This window comes from Eurypyga helias, unplaced genomic scaffold, assembly GCF_000690775.1.
Source record: "Eurypyga helias isolate BGI_N326 unplaced genomic scaffold, ASM69077v1 scaffold9605, whole genome shotgun sequence".
Taxonomy (NCBI): domain Eukaryota; kingdom Metazoa; phylum Chordata; class Aves; order Eurypygiformes; family Eurypygidae; genus Eurypyga; species Eurypyga helias.
The window spans coordinates 1,785-20,738 of record NW_010252035.1 but is presented as its reverse complement, the minus strand read 5'-3'; the positions used below and the strand labels follow the sequence as shown (position 1 = coordinate 20,738).

The window sequence follows — 18,954 nt, the reverse complement described above, 5'->3', positions numbered from 1 at the left end:
CGGTTACAATACGACATTGGTTAAGTGTCCTGGCATTCTTTTATTTTTGTTTTCTCATGTGCTTTCCTATCTTTACATGACCCTTGGTGTACAATTAAGTAAGAAAATAGGGAAATAGACCAAAGGGCAGGGAAACCATATTTTTTTTTTTGCCCAACAGTTGTCAAATGTACGAAGAAGGAGTTAAGAGTCAGTTCAGTTTTAGAATAGACTTTTAAGGAGGGATTAAAAGCTGTATACATTCTGTTTTTCATACCATTTAAGCCTTTTCTTTTAAGGAAACGTGAATGATTTCATTTTACTTTTCCAGGGTATGGATAATGCACAAGTACGAAGTGCAGCCACTGATATATTCTCATATTTGGTTGAATACAACCCATCCATGGTACGAGAGTTTGTCATGCAGGAAGTGCAACAGAACGATGATGTAAGTAGAGGGTCCCCAGAAATGTGTGCATTGTTTTTTGAAATCACTGGTTCATATTAACAACTTCGCTGATGACATGAGCCCTAGTTCTGAAAAGTATGGAATATAGTCAAGATAGTTAGAGGATGCAGAACTGCCATGGTTTTAAAAAATCTGGCAGGCAAGATGAGTGTTCGCCTGTTTTCATATTCTAGTTCCACTGCAGGTAGAGTAAAACATGTTACCATAAACCGCCATTTTGGTTAACAGCAGCTCTCATACAAGCAGAACTAAATGGTTTTGAGTGATGGGCTCCTTAAAAATGCAAAATAGAAATTTCAGTCTTGATGTTAGCATGTTTTTAATTTACTGGTAAGAAGCCTGTGTTCAGTTTACTGTCACACACGTTGAAAGTGAATTACGGCCCTGAGTCTTTAAACAACCTTTTTTGACCGTTTTACATTGCCCAGAGATCCTCTGTAGTTGCTAAATACAGAACGCTAGCACACCACTTGTAGTAAGAAGGGTGTTTCAAAGTGGTATTCAGTGGAGAAAAAACATTGTGCTGCCTTTTCCCTAGAGGAGATAGATAGTGTGTTTTTTCTTTTATCTGCTAAAAACATGCTGGAGAACAGGAAGCTGCTGATGCTGCTACTTCTGTACTGGAAGAAAGGAGCAGCTGGGACAGGGAATATCGCTGGTGGTTCCAGCCACTTGAATCTGACAGTTGTCCTCTTTTATGGGGGACAGTGGTAACAAGCAACTTCAGTGTAGGGATTCCTAAATGTAAATATTATCTTCTTCTTTTATGTGGTGTTCTTCTTTTCTGCAAATACATGTTAGGGTTATTTTTAGGTGAGAATAATCTCATCAAGTTCAGTAGCATGGTAAAATTCGCTGTTGTATGTTTGTGGAAATAAAACTTTTGGTGTGTATTCTAAAGGGAGACACAAATTAAAACTTCTGTACTCTAAAAATGCTTCTAGAAATCAGTTGAATTTTGAGACTGTTAAGTATCTGCCTCTCTACTTCGTGTCTTTTGGTGTTTCAGTTCAGGCTAGATTCTAAATTAGATTGTTAATTTTAGAATCGTTTTCAGTTGTTTTGAAAGATTCTTCTTTGCTTCTGGCCTTCTTACTGTTGAACCACTGACCAGAATGTGTTGCTGGCATGTAAAGTTAATTTGTTTCTGTTACGTTTGGGTGGTTTTGTTTGGTAGCTGTTTACATTATACAAAATTTTGATGGAACACCATTTTTAACCAGGCAGTAATCCTTGTAGAAGACATTTCAGATGTGGGGCAAGGAAGTAGCATTAGAATTGATTTTTGCCCTTTTTTTTCCCCCCCATTAGGATATATTACTCATTAACCTCATTATAGAACACATGATTTGTGACACAGATCCAGAACTTGGAGGGGCAGTGCTACTCATGGGTTTGCTTCGTACTTTAGTTGATCCAGAAAACATGCTTGCCACTGCCAATGTAAGTAAATACCTTCAAATGGAATTAGTTGGGATTTGTAGACCATTTGGTGATATGTTACATATATAATTTTTTCTAATTATTCTTATCCTTTAGAAAACAGAAAAGACAGAGTTCTTGAGTTTTTTCTACAAACACTGTATGCATGTTCTGACAGCCCCTTTATTGGCCAACACTACGGAGGACAAGCCTAGCAAAGGTAATGCCGCTCTAGGTGTTGGGCTCATCAAGGCTGTTGAAGGGCGGTGGTTAAACCAGAGTAACTGCCAAAGGACATTCTCTGCCTTAAAGAGATTCTGAGACGGGGATACGTAGTTTGAAGTAAAATGTTGATATATGCTTTCGTCATTTGAATGATTTGTAAGCATGAAGTTCATCAGAGAGATCTGATTTAAGAAATGAAAAGCACTTGCTGCAGCTTTTGCTTAAGCAAAAGTTCAACTATTTCTATCATCTTTAGTAACTGTTGGGGCTGTTCAGTGACACAGACTTGTAAACATGCGTAAATGTTTTTTTGAGGTCAGGAGTTACTAGAGAGGATGCCAAATTGCCTGAGAGGAGTTCAATTCACAATACTGTGCTGAGTTTGAGGATATTGGTTCTACATCAGATTAAGAAAGCAGAGATCAGTGATGATGTAACTGTACTTGGTGGCTACTAGCAGTAATACTGGTTGTTTCTTAATATTATAACACATCCAGAACGGGTGTAAAATGAGGTTCATGAAGACACGGCAACGTTCTGTAAACGTCTAAATTTATTCTGTAGATTTCCAAGGTTTTAGTTAAATTAATTAGTTTTATCTCAACTGGCTTCCAGATAGGTTGGAAGCAAGATTTTTATTGTTTAAAATACTTGTGTTCTTTAATGGTCAGCAATCTGGCAATATTTTTAAAAGGTAGCACTGCCTTTTAAATAGGATTAAATCTGATGTGTCTCACATTTATTATTTGTCTACCTAACAGCAGGATTTGAGTAACTTTTCTGTGTATGCTGATATGATTCTGTCTTAGAAGTATTGCAAGAACCTGAGGTATTTCTTGCATAGTACTTTTGTTAAAAGGCATAATAGATCATGGGCTTGGTACAAACTTAGTCAAGGTACTATATGTAGGGCAGTATTTTATGATACGGACATCTGGGCATCATACTGAGGTTTGGTTAAATAATCCTGACTACTTACGTTAGTGTTAAGTTCTGTACTCTGAACCTTCAAACACGGATTTAAGACAGACAAAATGTAATTGTTTCTATAGTTTAAGAGGGTTTCCTGCCATATCTGTATAAATAGAAAATATTCGGTCCAGAACAGGCTTGTTCAATTTCTATTTTAAAGACTAAACATACCCTCCAGCACGTTCTCTGAACTATCTGTGGGAATATACAAGCACTTGGAAACGTTTCCCAGACTGCAGTTGGATATTTGTAGTTAGCTACTGAAGGCAATACCCCAGATATGTTTAATTATTCTGGTTTTGTTTTTATTACAGACGATTTTCAGACAGCCCAACTCTTGGCATTAATACTGGAATTGCTAACATTCTGCGTAGAACATCATACTTATCACATAAAGAACTACATCATTAACAAAGATATCCTGCGAAGGGTACTCGTTCTCATGGCCTCAAAGCACGCTTTCTTGGCATTGTGTAAGTTTGAAGGCTAAAGAATAAGCTAGTATTTTGTGAATGTGAAGGGTTACATATTTTCATTCTGCTGGAAGAAAACTGTTCTCAAATCGTGACAATTTGTGACTGAATACAGAAATTCTACTATTGTACTCTATGTTTCTCATACCAATTTATAGATATATCAACTAGTGTTCATAAATAATTTTGCATTTATGGATGTCTTTTTTTTCTAAAAAGCAGAAAGATTTTTCTTAATCTCAGTGTAGAGGCAAATTGAAAAGATGGTATCTCAATATTGAATATTCGAAGAGAACCGTTGTAAGTTTTGATATGTTTTAGCAGAAATTATCAATGGTATTTAATTAGAGATACAGTTATCGTATTGCATTAAACAGCACAGAAAGTTCAGTGGGCTGCTCTTCAGACTCTGACAGTTTCTTGACCTTGCTCACAGAGTGAGAGCAAAGCAGTGTGACCTAATTCTGGAGGCAAGTGGGAGATTTTTTCCATAATTCTGTTGTGCACATAGAGTAAGATGAGGCCTAAAGTGGGCTGAGCAGTATCGTACAATAAGTGGTACCTTTTAAATTTGTAACTGAATCACCTGAGTTTGGGTTTAGAACCCTTGAACAGTCTTTTTTCATGTACACCTAGTTGCTAACCAAAATGTGCTGCCTTATAGTGAGATGATACTCTGCATTCTGTTTATGCATGGACACTTGCATGCTTGAGTACGCTTTGTAGTTTTAGAAAAAGCTTTAAACTGGATGTAAATTAAGTCTTTGCTTTACTATGTGTGTGAAGAAATGTCATTTATCAATTTTAAAATGAGATAGTTTACATCCTAATCAAATAGGACTTAATTAAATGCAGTCAAAGTTACACTTGAATAATAGGAATGATAAGCAAGCAAATTTCCCGGTTCTACTGAGAAAATATTTTACCTTTATCCTAAGTAATTTAAAAATCGAGAATATACCTTTATGTTAGTGGTAATATGGGTAACAGTAGTATATTATTTCTTCAGTGAACAGGGGTAGTTTCACTTGTACAACTATGACGGGGGATTTCTTTATGAATAAATAGGTAAGTCACCTTCAGCAGTATAGTCAAGACAGTTGAGAAGCAGTGAATAGCTGAAGGTATTACCTGGTCCTAGTAACTTAACGCTGTATAAGAACGGAGATTGCAACTTCCCCAAACTAATGCTGGCTTTTTTTCCTTTAAATTTAAAAGTTGTTTTGACAACCCCTCTGTTCCAGGTGCTCTTCGTTTCAAAAGGAAGATAATTGGACTAAAGGATGAATTCTACAACCGTTACATAATGAAAAGTTTTTTGTTTGAACCTGTGGTCAAAGCATTTCTAAATAATGGTTCCCGTTATAATCTAATGAATTCGGCCATAATAGAGATGTTTGAATTTATCCGAGTGGTAAGTGCTGCTACGTGCTGAAGATAGTTACGGTATTGTTTAATCTTGTGGTTCAAGGAGACGTTTCTTTTTGCTTAAACCCTAAATTATGTTATCATAGTGATGCAGCCATACGGTACTCTATTTCAATGAACTCTCTTTTGTATCAGCTACGTATTCCTACATGTTTGTTCTTACATTCTGACAGTACCATGACTTGAAAATTAACTTCACTTGACACTCACTGTACTCAGAGTACCCAGATTTGCAAAGGCAGCCCTGATCGAGTTTTCATGGTGAAGATTATTTGGGCCTGTTATGACAGGGATGTCATTTGAAACTGCTGCTAGAAACCCATCAGATTTAGTTGTGCTCTGTAATATGAGTTCAGCAGAATATAGAAGCATGCAGAAGAGGTATCAGTCTCTGTTGTTTATATTAATGGAGTACTACAAAGTCCATTTTGCTATTACTGACATACTACCCTTCAAAAAAGGTGACCTTTGAGCATATAACCAAAAAAGTAAATAACCTTTGTGTTAGGTTTATGTTGCATTGTTTGTCCTTAGCAGATGGTAATTCACGTGTTCATTCTGCAGTGTATCATAGAATCACAGAATAGTTTTGAGTTGGAAGGGACCTTAAGGACTATCTAGTTCCAACCCCCCTGCCATGGGCAGGGACACCTTCCACCAGACCAGGTTGCTCAAAGCCTCATCCAGCCTGGCCTTGAACACTTCCAGAGATGGGGCATCCACAGCTTCTCTGGGCAACCTGTTCCAGTGCCTCACCACCCTCTCTGTGAAGAATTTCTTCCTGATATCTAATCTAAACCTCCCCACTTTCAATTTAAACCCGTTCCCCCTTGTCCTGTCACTACAGGCCCTTGTAAAAAGTCCCCCCTCAGCTTCCTTGTAGCCCCTTCAGGTACTGGAAGGCTGCAGTAAGGGCTCCCTGGAGCCTTCTCTTCTCCGGGCTGAACAAGCCCAATTTTTAACTACACTTTTATGCATAAAACTCATTTTTACATAAGCTTCCTATGGAGTGTTTAAAAATAATCTCTCATTTCAGTTACTTTTTATGTTGTATTAAATAAATGAATTTCAATGAAAATGAGTCACTTTACATTTGTTTGTTCCTATAGGAAGATATAAAATCGTTAACGGCTCATGTAATTGAAAACTACTGGAAGGCACTGGAAGACGTAGATTATGTGCAGACATTCAAAGGACTGAAACTACGGTTTGAGCAGCAAAGGGAAAGACAAGATAATCCAAAACTTGACAGGTAAAGTGCACTAAATGCTCTTATCAGTACATCAGTGCTTTAATTCCCGTTTGGGAATGTTGGTGGGCTGTTGTATGTTAGTGGAAAATGTAAATAATTTAGACTTCCTGCTTGTATCTCAGGCATTGTTGAATTTACTTGATTAATAGTGTGAATTCCAGGTGTATTGCTTCAAACTCCTGATCAGTTTTCAGCTAATATATTAGTTGCTGGACCCACAGGAATAATGCTAAGTTGTCATGTCCTAAACTGATGTGTGCTGTTGTAAAGAGGCGGGAAACCTGTCAAGTGTCTGAAGTGCATTTGCTTAAATTACAGATGCCCCCTGTTTGATTTGAAAGATCGTTCAGTTGTGAATTACCATTCTGTGGGTTTTGCCTTCAAAAATTCACATCAGATTTATTTTAGTTAGCTGTGGGCGTAGATACTTAGATAAGCTCTACCAAAATGATTGAGAAATGGAATTTACAAATAAATTTTCGGAGGATGCATTTCTGTCACTGTTTTTTACTTCATGAGCAAATCTCTCTCATGTAATACTTGTATCACTCCTCCTGTTTGCCAGAGCAAAGATCCCTTAGTACAATTACTCAAGGTTAGACGAATAGGGTGTGAAAAAATACTAAGTTCAGGACTTTTTACTCCATTTATTTCTTGCAAATGGTAGTACTTTCTGTGTAGTTTCATTCAAACAAAATGGACTGCTTGTGTGCATAGATGAGTTACCCCTGAGAATCGTTAGCAAGGTCTGTTCTTGTTCTGTTGTCTTGAATTATTTTGAAAACACATTAAAAAATTAATCCTGATTAGGCATAGTAGGACATCTTAAAATTTCAGGCGTTTAAGTTATTTTATTTCCTCCCACAAGATTTCTTAACCAATATTTCAATTTGAGACTTGCGCCATTAAAATGGGAGAAGAACTGTAGATTTGTTTTAAACTGTTGGAGCGCTTGAGGAGTACGTGTGAGATGTGCAGTTTTGAGTACTAATGTTTTACAGGTGAGACGGTGCTATTTTGGCTTGTGTCAGCTAAGCTGAGCACTTAGCTGTGACATTCAAGCCTACGATTCTTACATTCATGCATGTGTTGGAAGGAACGCCCAGCTGCTTCCTTCAGTAATTTCCATCCCATATAGGAAGTAAAATATTAGCCTTTTCTTGTCTTAAGCTGAGCGAAGTGCTTGCGGATAGCTGTGCCACATAAGTTTATCCAACAGAAAATTACAGCTTCAAGAGCGTTGTAGCTCAGCCAGCCCAGTTTTACCCCAGAAATATTAGAATGCAAAAATAACAAGAATCTGTTCACATGTTTTAGCAAAGAACAGTTCAATAAGGAAGGAGGCCAACAGAAGTGTGAACATGGCCCGCAAAGTATTCCCTTCAGAAGAGTACCACTTAAGAAATGATTTTGCGCTATGAGCAGACTTGAATTTAAATGCAGTGTAAAAGGATGCAGCGGATCCAGATGATAGTGTTGGCAAGCAAATTATTCAGAATTAGGTTTCTTTTTAAAAGTACATTTAGCATTCTTACTTAATACCTTCTAATTCCCTAATTTTTCCCTTCTGACTTTTTTCTCCAGTCAGTAATGCAAGACTTTTTTTCTAAATAGAATAAGCTCATATTGTATTGTTAACATTTTGATTCCAGTAATACAGTCTTTATAAAAAACATTGCATTTCAGACTTACATTGTGGCTAGTAAATTTTGAACAAGTGCTACAGAAAATTTGTCAAGGGTTTCATGCCTTTATTGGAAACTGACTGTTAGAATCAATATCTAGCAATGAAAAGAGTGTTTTCAGCCTCGTTGCCACTTCTCCTCCTCTGTTCTTCAGTGTGCACACCTCTGCCCCTCTCCTCCAAGGCCATATACTGCTTCTGTGAGAAAAAGGAAAAGGAAGGTGGGGCTGAGACAGACAACACTAGTAGGTCAAATGGGGAGGGAGCACTTTGTATCCGAGGCTCCAAAGAATGGAAGATACTGATAGTGACCAAAAATGTTAACATGTGCATGTTCCAGAAAGAGATGACTTGTCTTTTTAAAGGATCTGTTTTGAACTGGAGTCATACTTAAGTTAGATTTAGGGTTTGGGGTTTTTTTTCTTAACGCATTGGACCCCAAATACTGGTGAGTCATAAAGTATTTTCAGGAAAAAAGGTCTGTAGTTTCTAAACTCAGTTTTACAACTTTCCATTTACCAGTGCAAACTGTTAAACTGTAAGCACGTATGAGGCACTTTAGTGACATTTATTAGATTACTTTCAATAGTCCTGTTTGTAAGTTACAGAATTTTGGGCTGTCCAAATGTGCCAGTAGCAGAGTTGGACTTTGATGCTTTATAAAGAGAAGTTTTTAATGATATTTAGATTGAAAACCCAACGTTTCACCTTCCAGCGTGATTTGCCAGTATTTGTACTGCTCTACAGTATTTGTATCTGTAAGCTGTCACTGTATATGTTGAGTAGAACTTCTATTATTAACATGAGCTGGTTTTTTGAATCAAAAGTTTTAAAACTTGCTGTTCTGCAGCATGCGCTCCATTTTGAGAAACCACCGATACAGAAGGGATGCAAGAACCCTGGAGGATGAGGAGGAAATGTGGTTTAACACTGATGAAGACGATATGGAAGATGGAGAGGCGGTGGTGCCCCCTTCTGACAAAACTAAAAATGATGAAGATATCATGGACCCTATCAGTAAATTCATGGAAAGAAAAAAATGTAAGTGATGAGAAGAATAATGCCATATGGCTTATGCAGAGGCCGTGACTTGTGTTCTTCAGTCCTGCTGCAGTGAAGGGTTGAGATGTATTTATTCTGAAGCTCTTAGGTTTTGAAACTGTGACGTCAAGTTGGTAGGCCACCCTTTCAAAACAGGTTTTGTTGTCTTTAAAACTGGAATGATACGAAGTTAGTGATTTCTTAAAGCATTTGAATGACAGTCTTAGCTGACAGTCAGGTTTTCCTGTGGTTAATTGGGGATTATAATTCCAAATTCTTGATGTGAATGTGCAGGTGATATCAGTGGTAGAAAAAGGTGTTCATTCATGGCCAGTGACAACAGCAGTTAGGTGGTATAGTAGTAAGGAGGAAAAAAAAAGTCTGTGATTACTCACTTTACCAAGTTGTACATGAAGCATTAAACCTTTTCCCACACAGTAAAGTGACTTGTACTGAAACGTTTCACTTAATAACATTGCTTTACTTTTGCTTTTGTGTGTGTGTGTTTCTTCTCTCCAGTAAAAGAGAGTGAAGAAAAGGAAGTTCTTCTGAAAACTAACCTTTCAGGTCGTCAGAGCCCAAGTTTCAAGCTTTCCTTTTCCAGTGGTACAAAGTCTAACCTTACCAGCCAGTCATCCGCAAGTAATCTGCCTGGATCCCCAGGGTCTCCCGGATCCCCAGGGTCCCCTGGGTCCCCAGGATCCGTTTCTAAGAGCACATCTCAGATGGCAGCTATTACAACTAAGGTAATATTGAATGAACATAGGCCGACTTCATTGTTAGAGACTGGGAATCTGCTTCAGCGTCTCCCACATGTGTGTGAATTCTGACCTGAAGCAGAAATGGGCTGTCTGGTTTGTGTGGGTGTTTTGCTTGGCCTTCGGTGTTTTTAAGGAGATCTGACACGTATATAAAACAAAGAAATAAAAGCTCTTTTCATGCCCAAGCTCTTAGTATGAAGCACACAGCCAGCTGCTGAATGCAGTGATCTTTACCGTGACGTACAGACAACACTTTACTTTTGTTAAATTGCACAGGGATGCTTGGCAGGTACAAATATAGAAATACTTCGAAAGCGTTGCCAAGTGTTGACAGATTCCACAATGTCTCACCAGTCCAGTTGGGAATTTGTACTGTTAGCATAGTTAATATTGTTCAGGATGATGTAACTGGCATGTGGGAAGGAAACAAACCGCCTTGTGGAGGGGTGGTTGCTGTAAGACAAGACCTAAAGGATTTTTACTATCCTAGTGTGATCTTTTTTTACATTTTGAAATGACATACAGTTTTGGGTTGGAACATACCCAAGTAGAAAAAGAAAGCCCATTTGAAAGTGTCAGTATAACTTGGAGTGAATATCCAAACTCAACATTTTAAAATACACTTTAGGATGCTGTTGGATTTGATCAGATTTTTGGCTAAAACACCATTTAAACCATCTCAGGTAAATAGAGTGACTGGTGTTTTCTCAGCACTGGGGGGGCAGATCAGGTAGTGCTGGTACAGCAGAATTCTTTCAGATAATGAGAATTTACTTTTATAACAAGTGTTTCCAAACCCACAACATCAGAAGGATGTAGACCGGTTGGAGCGAGTCCAGAGGAGGCCACAAAGATGCTCAGAGGGCTGGAGCACCTCTGCTGTGATGAAAGGCTGAGGGAATTGGGCTTGTTCAGCCTGGAGAAGAGAAGGCTCCAGGGAGACCTTATTGCAGCCTTCCAGTACCTGAAGGGGCTACAAGGAAGCTGGGGGGGACTTTTTACAAGGGCCTGTAGTGACAGGACAAGGGATAACGGGTACAAATTGAAAATGGGGAGGTTTAGATTGGATATCAGGAAGAAGTTCTTCCCGGAGAGGGGGGTGAAGCACTGGAACAGGTTGCCCAGAGAAGTTGTGGGTGCTCCATCCCTGGAAGTGTTCAAGGCCAGGCTGGAGGAGGCTTTGAGCAACCTGGTCTAGTGGAAGGGGTCCCTGCCCATGGCAGGGGGGTTGGAACTGGATGGGCTTTAAGGTCACTTCCAACCCAAACCATTCTGTGATTCTATGAAAATACCGTAGTTAGTCAAGTGCTTTTTTGCAAAGGGATAGAATTGGCTTGGAATTCAGGTCAGTCTATTCCGTATTTCTGCTGGAGGCTTGTTCTCTCTCAGACAGTGTAATGCCTTGGATCTGAAATGGAGTCTTCACATATGGCACATACTGCATACAGTATTGCCTCCAAATCCCTAAGTCGTGGTGGCGAAAGAAGAACGTTGAGGTCACACTGAATATGCAGTGCATTCGAAAACCACTCGTGGATTCAGGCATAAGCCACCTTCTTTCAGTAGGATGTCACTGTTTACAAATGTGCCGCAGCCACAAGCCAGAAAGCGCGGAAATCGGGGTTTTTGTTAATTATCTGATCCTGTTAGTTTGTGTATGTGTAGCATACTCAGTGTTAAGTTGTAGATGACTGTACAGAATGTGTGTAATTGTTTATCGAGTTGCATTTGGGTGTATAGTTGGCTGAAATTTTCCGGTTTGGCTGTCTGTCGTTAGACACCTGGATAAGTAATAGGATCCTTGAGTAGAGTACCAGTGGCTGCCATGGTAGCCAAATGGTGGTTAACCTTCCGAAACTGCAACCCTACTGCAGCTGAGGAAGTTTTAGGGGTTTGTGCCACCACAGAGCTGCCTAATCTTAAAACGTGGTTATTTGCAATACAAGGGAGTTTTTTAATATTACTAGATACGCTTTCATTTTCAGCCACCAAGTTGTTTAAATTGTAACCTGTACACCTCCTTAAATTATGCGAGGCAAAAAAAGGCTTGAAGGTACTTTTTAACACATCTAAACACGCTTTTTCTGAAGACAGACTGTGTTCTAAAAGTATCGAAATTCAGATTGCAGGATACTCTCTTTCTGAAGTGCTTCCAGATTGCTGGTTGCTGCAGTCAGCTGTGCTCAGTTTAAAAATCCCAGCGTCTTCACAGATGGAGCTGCAGTGACATTTAGCAAAACCAAGTAGATTTTTAGATTTTCTTAAATTTTAACTGGGAACATTTCTATCCAGTTGGATAGGTAGAAGCCCATATTGAATTTACTCATCTACACATTTTTCAAGCAATGTTATTTTCATTCACAATGAGAGATTTCCTTTTCTTCTGCTTCGTTTTGTTCACAGCGTCATGAATTGGTGTGCTTATGACAATACTCAAGCATCATTTCCCAATACAAATGTGAAATATCAGTGTGCAGATGTTTTCTGAATTACCGTAACTGCCTTTCTTTGCAGGGAGGCCTCGTCGGGCTTGTGGATTACCCTGATGATGATGAAGAGGATGATGAGGATGAAGATAAAGAGGAAACTTTACCTTTGTCAAAGAAAGCAAAGCTTGAGTCATCATAATGGCAACTGCTGAAGAACGTGACCGGTTGGGGGAAGGATATTTTTTCCAAAAACAAACCCACAGCAAAGCAGCAATCTGTGAATTACTGTGTGTGACACAGATCAACCTGTACAAACGGATTTCTGCCAATCAAGTGCCAATTCAAAGGAGCAGAAGAAGGGGAAATACTTGTTTAGGGGAAAGACTGACGCCTTTGGGCTCTCCAGCTTGGACCACACGTTGCCCTTTTCTCAGGGAAGGAAATGGAAAAAAAGCAAAACAACCAACAAAAAGCCAACAGGGCAGGAGTTTTGTTAGTGGAACTCTGGATTGGCTGGTCAGTTGCTACAATCAGAATATGCTTTCTTGGACCACGTATGAGACTTCTGAAGAAAAGGCGGTTTTTGCCATAATTCTTCACTAGTTAAGAATGCCAGCAGTTTCTTTGTATAAAAGAGACCTGCCTTTGAAATCGTACATTCTGAACATTTTAGTCAAGCTACAGCAGGTTTTAAAAACCTCTATGGGGGAGGGCCGAATATAAAGTTTCCTCTTTTTTTTTTTTTTTTAAATCTGTTCCCTTTGCCCTTTCTACTGCAGATTTTTTTTTTTTTTTTTTTGGAGGTGGGGGATTTGTTTGTCCCTTCTTGATTAAAGATTGAGTGGAATTCTAGATGTGGTCACTTTTGTGTCATAATTATTTTTTTTTTGCCCCCCTGAGTGTATGCTTAGTTGTTGAGTATATATTTGGGACCATTAAAATTTTTTGATGTAATATAATCTCACTGTTGTGCTGGTACCTGTTTCACCCTGTGTAATTTTGTTCTGCATCACAGTTCTTAATATGTTTAGGATTTTATGGAAGATGGTATAGTTTTTATTGGAAAAAAAAATAATCTTACCACAATGTGCATAAAAGCAATACTATTTTGTGACTAAATATTTTATATGAAATTTTACATCAGCAGCTGTCGAGAAAAAAGTCAGGGAAATAGGATGGAATAAAAAAATTGAAACCTATAAATATGAAATTAGTATTCCAAAGAGACTTTGAGATTTCGTAACTCAGAACCATGATGGTAGACTAACTCATCAAAAGGCAAGATGGATGATTTAGGAATACCAATATATTGACTCATTTGACTTACAAAAAATAAAAGAGAAATAATTAAAGCTGAAGGAAAACGGCATTAGTGGTATTTTTTTTTTAAAACCTCCGATTCCCTTTGGAATACCAGTTTTAGTGACTCAAAGATGGTTGTAGAATAAACTCTTTACAAGGATACCATCTTTTGAAATTTATTCTAATACTCGATTGAAAACCAGCGATTAAACTTTGGGTCTAACTCGACGACTACATTCTTTCCCCTTTTTCCAGCAGATCGCAAGTAACATTAGCTATTAACTTGAAACTAAATGTCATATCCTGCCTCCCTGTTGCTGTTACAGAAGATGGCTTCGATTGCAAAGCCGTGCTTCCTGTGAAGAGGAGTTTACTCACTTCCTTTGCAAGCCACAGACCCTTTCTGGCCTTTTAAGAGTCGATTTCCCTTGGGACATTCAAATGGCCAGTGTGGCGGCAATCGTGATGTTACGCGCTAACGCATCGTGTGCTAAGAGGTGTAAGAGAAACGGAAATGCGAGGCTGGGTCGTACGTGAGCACACCCCAGTGTAGCTGAGCACTTTGTTTCTGAAGATCACGTGTTGCGCGGCAGATTCCGTGCTAACTACAGGAGTTCCAAGTTTTTTTTGCCTGGGCTTTATTAATACCTATTAGTAATTTCAGATTTCAGTAAGAGTGTGCATTAAGGAAGAATAATTACCCATCTTTTCCCAAAAACATTAATCTGAAATCACTTTCCAAGGCTGAGTTTTTACAGTGTGTTTGAAATGTCTGTGACAGGACACTTCCTGGCAAGAAATCTTGCAGAGAAGGCACGAGCTGTGCACGCGGTCACCGCAAGATCAGGTACTGCTGCAGTCCCCGTGCTATCTCAGGGACCTGTCTGGAACCTGGTTTTTGCAACTTCGGTGTCGGAGCAGACGTCGTGACAAGGAAATCTGTGATTGTGCAGATTTTCTCAATTAGCCTGAATTTAAATGCTTCCCAATCTGTTGAACTTTCCTTGAGCCCGTAAAGCTCGCGGAGTCTATCCACAGAGCCGTCTTCATGTCCACTGGGCTTTGCCTCCAGAAGTCCTTCTCCTGAGTTGGTCAAAGGAATGTTTTCTGTTGATTGTTTTGGTGTTCTTTCAGCTCTTAAGCGCTGGATCTTGTGGTGTTTGATGCTGCGGTCTTCTGAACGCTCAGATTCTTTAACGGTGCTCGTAGGAATCTTGGAGTTTGGACTTCCAGTACTTGAAGCACTGAAGCACGCCTTACAGGGTGAACACGTCGGTGTTGTGCAGGCAGGAGACGAGACGCTTGAATCATCGGTGCAGGCCCCTGAATTCCTTCCGTGGTTGAAAGGCCTGATGCTGGTTACTCTGATGGACGCTCCCAGCTTTCAGCCTGGGTTCCCTGGGGATACCGGACATAGGTGTACGTGGTTCCCCCAGGGAGCACACCTTTACACTAAGGTAAGTAATTCCAGGGAATCTGAAACACTCCCCAATTTTCTTCCACTGTGCCCAGAGGGCGGCAGCTTTCGGGTAGCAGTGTGCTTCGCCGAGAAACGCATCTCCCACGGCACGAGGGTGGCAGGATCTGCAGGCTGGTGTATCTCACAGTCACCTCTGAGCTGGACCTGACTGCAATGTACCTGCCTGGTAACCAAGATCAGCCCTTCATCCCTCGCAGCGCACCCAGGTGAGACGTCATGTTCTCACGGAGTTGTCAGGTGGGCCCGATCCTTCTAACGTACTGAGGGTGAAACTGCTCAGATGGTTTGGGTGGGTTTTTTTTGGCTGTGTTTTTGCATCTCTGCAAATTTCAGAAACTAACTAGGTAACTGGTGGGGTCCCATACTGTCTTTTCTCACGCTGCTGCTGCAGCTCCGTTAGGGAATCGGCTCCCTTTCAGCTCAGCACAAGTCACGTTGGTGCCTTGCGAAACGATGTCTCCTAGCATCTGCCGTGTGGCTGCAGTGGTTTGGCCTTACCTTTATCCACAGTTTTACAGCTGTGGAGTCACCCTGGAGCAATCCTGTCTATGCTCGAGCAGGACTGCGGTTCCCCTCCCTCGGGGATAGCGGGACCCGTTCTGGGTAAGCTGTGAAAGTAGGAGACCGGGCGGGTCGCTGCTTGGGCCCACCTGCTGCGTAAGCATAAAGCCAGGCAAGCGTTCCGAGGCAAGGAGTTGCCAACAACCAAAGTTTTTCCAGGATAAATTGTCCCTGTGTATGTTCCCCAGCTGCTTCTACTGCTTTCTCTATCTGGAGTCCAGAAGAAATGCAGGTAAATAGAGCCTGAATCATAGCTTAGCCCAGAGAGGGGACAGGGTGTGGGGGCACCGTAACAGTATTGCTCTGTGCCGTTGGAGGCAGTCTTGGAGGCTGAGGGGGACAGCAGTTGTGAGCCAGTAGTCTAAGGGAGAAGCAAGGTGCCAGTCTTGGGCTAGGCATTTGCAAGGAGTGAGTGATTCTGATACCTGCTGCCATAGCCAAGAATAGGACGGACCAAGAATAGGATTTTTGTACCCAAAAATAGGACATGTCGCTATCAAAGTTAGGAATAATCAGAGCATCGTGTTTGCACACTAGACCTCGGAACAGCAGGGAAGTTACAGCATCTCCGTCAATGGCCTTTGTACCGTTGGGCGGTGACGCCAGCCCCTGTGCCACGTGCTGGTAGCGCTGTAGTAGCCTGCAAGGTCTCCCGGTTCTTCCCGTTACCATCGGAACAACGGCAGAAATTCTGCAGGGATTGGTGTGTGTTTATTTCCATACCATCCCTAACGAGATCACTGGAATTAACTTCCAGTGTGCCACAAACCTCGGTGGATTTTTAGAAATCTTGTTTATCTTGCAACTCACCTTCATAGTGAAGCAGCATCACTCAAACTGGGGATTGCTGGTAGGTACATCACTGTAAGGAAAAATACATACATGCCTAAGTATGTGGATCCTCTGAAAGGGATCAGTTACTTTGGGAACGAAGGCTGTCTGCATAGGAAGCATAGCGACAACTTCCATACACGGTGCAAAATGAACTACTTTAAGGAAAGGATCGGCGGGTTACTGGTGATGCATAAATACTAGCCAACGCAAGCTAGGTGGTTGCCAGTGTGCCCTTGGAAGCTTCTTGCAGAGCTCTGAAAATAGTCAGCTACAGACAGGTGTGATGGCTGTTAAAATCCAGAGTAGCAAGAGGCATCCACGATAGGAGATGTCGTGACGTGCAGCGTGTTGTAACTGCGGGCAGACAACTGCTCACCAGGACAGCAAAGCGTCCCGCTCTGCAAGAGGGGAATTTTTAGTTCATGGGGCGTCCTTACAGTTACCTGCTCCAAATGTAAAAGCAAGTGTCAGCTTGCCCGTCCTTCTCCAGAGCTGTACTGGCAGTTGGAGCAGCTTTGCAAGCTGGACGTGTGGTGTTGGTGGCTGCACCGTTCGCATCACACCCTCAGCTATTCCTGGCCGTTACCCAGACACTTGAAAGGTAGCCCACCACGTCGCAACAAAGCCCACCTCTTAATAGCTGGTTGGCTGATAGACCTTTCCCGCTGAGCATCCAGGCTTCCTCTGCTGCAGTGATATACACCGTGGCTGGTGTAGGGTGCTGCTCGCACCAAAATGTGTCTGGCAGCTTGCGGCATCCTACAGGCCTTTGTAAAGTACGAGTGAAGTATGGCTCGGTGGCTGATGTAGGTCAGATACGGCAGTGTGCACGGTGTAGTGAACACGGTCGCTACAGCCTGTGTCTGATCTCTCTCTGGTTGTGGGATACCCCAGCTCCCACTACATCAAATAGTGAGAGAACTGAGTTATGCTCGGTGGTGATCTGCCTGCAGGCCTCGCATCAGAGCATACGGGCAGGCAGGAGGCCTGTAGGGCCAAGGAAGAGCTTCAGAACCGTCACCTCACCCAAGCAGAGTCCTTGCACGCTCTGCGGGGAGTTCAGTCACTGCAGCGTCTGTGGAGCACGGATGTTACAATGCAAATAACAAATCTCTCAAGCACCTGTAAGTGAAAAATATTCTGACTTCTAGGAGTGAGCCAAGCCCGCGTGATTCAAAGTCAGTTTCTGTTCACACTGACCTTCATTAAACTTCTACATAATTCAACTAGAATCGAAGCCACCTTCTGTGTTTCAGCACGTTAAGTCAGGGCACATGATACATAAACCACTGATCACTGATTTTTACCATATTCTTGCAAAACTGCTGTCTATAACCCCTTCTTTGGGGTTATCCCTGGACAGCCTTAGCTTAGTGCCTCCTGTCCCACCTCAGAACTGGAGTCTTTAATTTCATTAGTTCCTCAAATTCTTCACATTCTTCCCGCCTCAGGCTGACTTGCACACAGAAGTGAGTTTGGGGTGCTGTTTGAGCAGGGAGCACGGACATGAAATTTCCCCATTCCCTGTGTTTTTCGGTGTTCCAAGAAATGGCTCTCCTCTTGGTAGGCATCTGAGATGATGGTCAGTAACAATGACCAGTAACAGTGGTGGCACCTGAGGTGATAGTCCCTGTCTCCTACCTCCCTGCTGAGGCTTCGTTAACGTCTCCTCCTTGGAGTGTTTTCCTTGCACATGAATTTACCCCTTTCTTCAGCTCTAGCCAGCTGAGGTGCTCTCCGAAGCTGCTCATAGAACCTTTGGGTGTGTTTGCCTGTTACTTTTGCCTGGCCCCCAGTGTCATCAGCACAGATATTGGCACACTCTTGTGTAACTGAATCCCCGAAACAGCAGTCTGAGGAGCAAACAGTGCCCTAAAGCGCAGCTTCTTCAGAGTCATGCCCTGGTTTTAAAAGGCCATTTGCTAGTGATGATAGATAGGAATTCATTCTGATGATTTGAAAGTATTTTCTAATGCCCAGTATTAAATCTATAACGTAGCCAAAAGGTGTTCCACTTCATACATATTTTAGTTCTTTCTATACTTCCTTTTTTCCCACTGAAGGGCCTACAAGGAAGCTGGGGGGGACTTTTTACAAGGGTCTGTAGTGACAGGACAAGGGGTAACGGGTTTAAATTGAAAGTGGGGAGGTTTAGATTAGATATCAGGAAGAAGTTCTTCCCGGAGAGGGTGGTGAGGCACTGGAACAGGTTGCCCAGAGAAGCTGTGGATGCCCCATCCCTGGAAGTGTTCAAGGCCAGGCTGGATGAGGCTTTGAGCAACCTGGTCTAGTGGAAGGTGTCCCTGCCCATGGCAGAGGGGTTGGAACTGGATGGTCTTTAAGGTCCCTTCCAACCCAAACCATTCTGTGATTCTATGATTCATTAACAGTCCCTAGTGTGGTACTATTGGTTTTTCCACTCATTTCGTGATTCCCAGTTAATGCTGGTGGTGTAGTTCCTAGTTTACCTCCTGCCAGAGAGACTGAGGGACACACCTGGCAAACATCTGCCCCGGTTATGTTCTATGCCTCGATGAGAACCCAAGCTTTGGGATAGCATCCTCAAGCCTTTACACAATTCTTTTGGTCCTTGTCTCATCAGTAATCACCTTCTCCACAGACCAGGCCTTATCATGCCTTTA

General features: G+C 41.5%; 1 protein-coding gene across 1 annotated transcript in view; it reads left to right on the top strand.

Moving 5' to 3' along the window:
* Positions 1–12,985, top strand: part of SMEK1 (SMEK homolog 1, suppressor of mek1 (Dictyostelium)) — a 43,497-nt gene extending 30,512 nt beyond the window's left edge. Inside the window, exons 7-15 of the mRNA XM_010152209.1 lie at positions 311–427; positions 1,760–1,891; positions 1,988–2,090; positions 3,382–3,540; positions 4,785–4,954; positions 6,078–6,220; positions 8,755–8,945; positions 9,465–9,691; positions 12,221–12,985. Coding sequence (XP_010150511.1) covers positions 311–427; positions 1,760–1,891; positions 1,988–2,090; positions 3,382–3,540; positions 4,785–4,954; positions 6,078–6,220; positions 8,755–8,945; positions 9,465–9,691; positions 12,221–12,334 — 1,356 coding nt within the window. The 3' untranslated portion in view covers positions 12,335–12,985. The remainder of the gene's footprint in view (positions 1–310; positions 428–1,759; positions 1,892–1,987; positions 2,091–3,381; positions 3,541–4,784; positions 4,955–6,077; positions 6,221–8,754; positions 8,946–9,464; positions 9,692–12,220) is intronic.
* Positions 12,986–18,954: the final 5,969 nt, after the last annotated feature.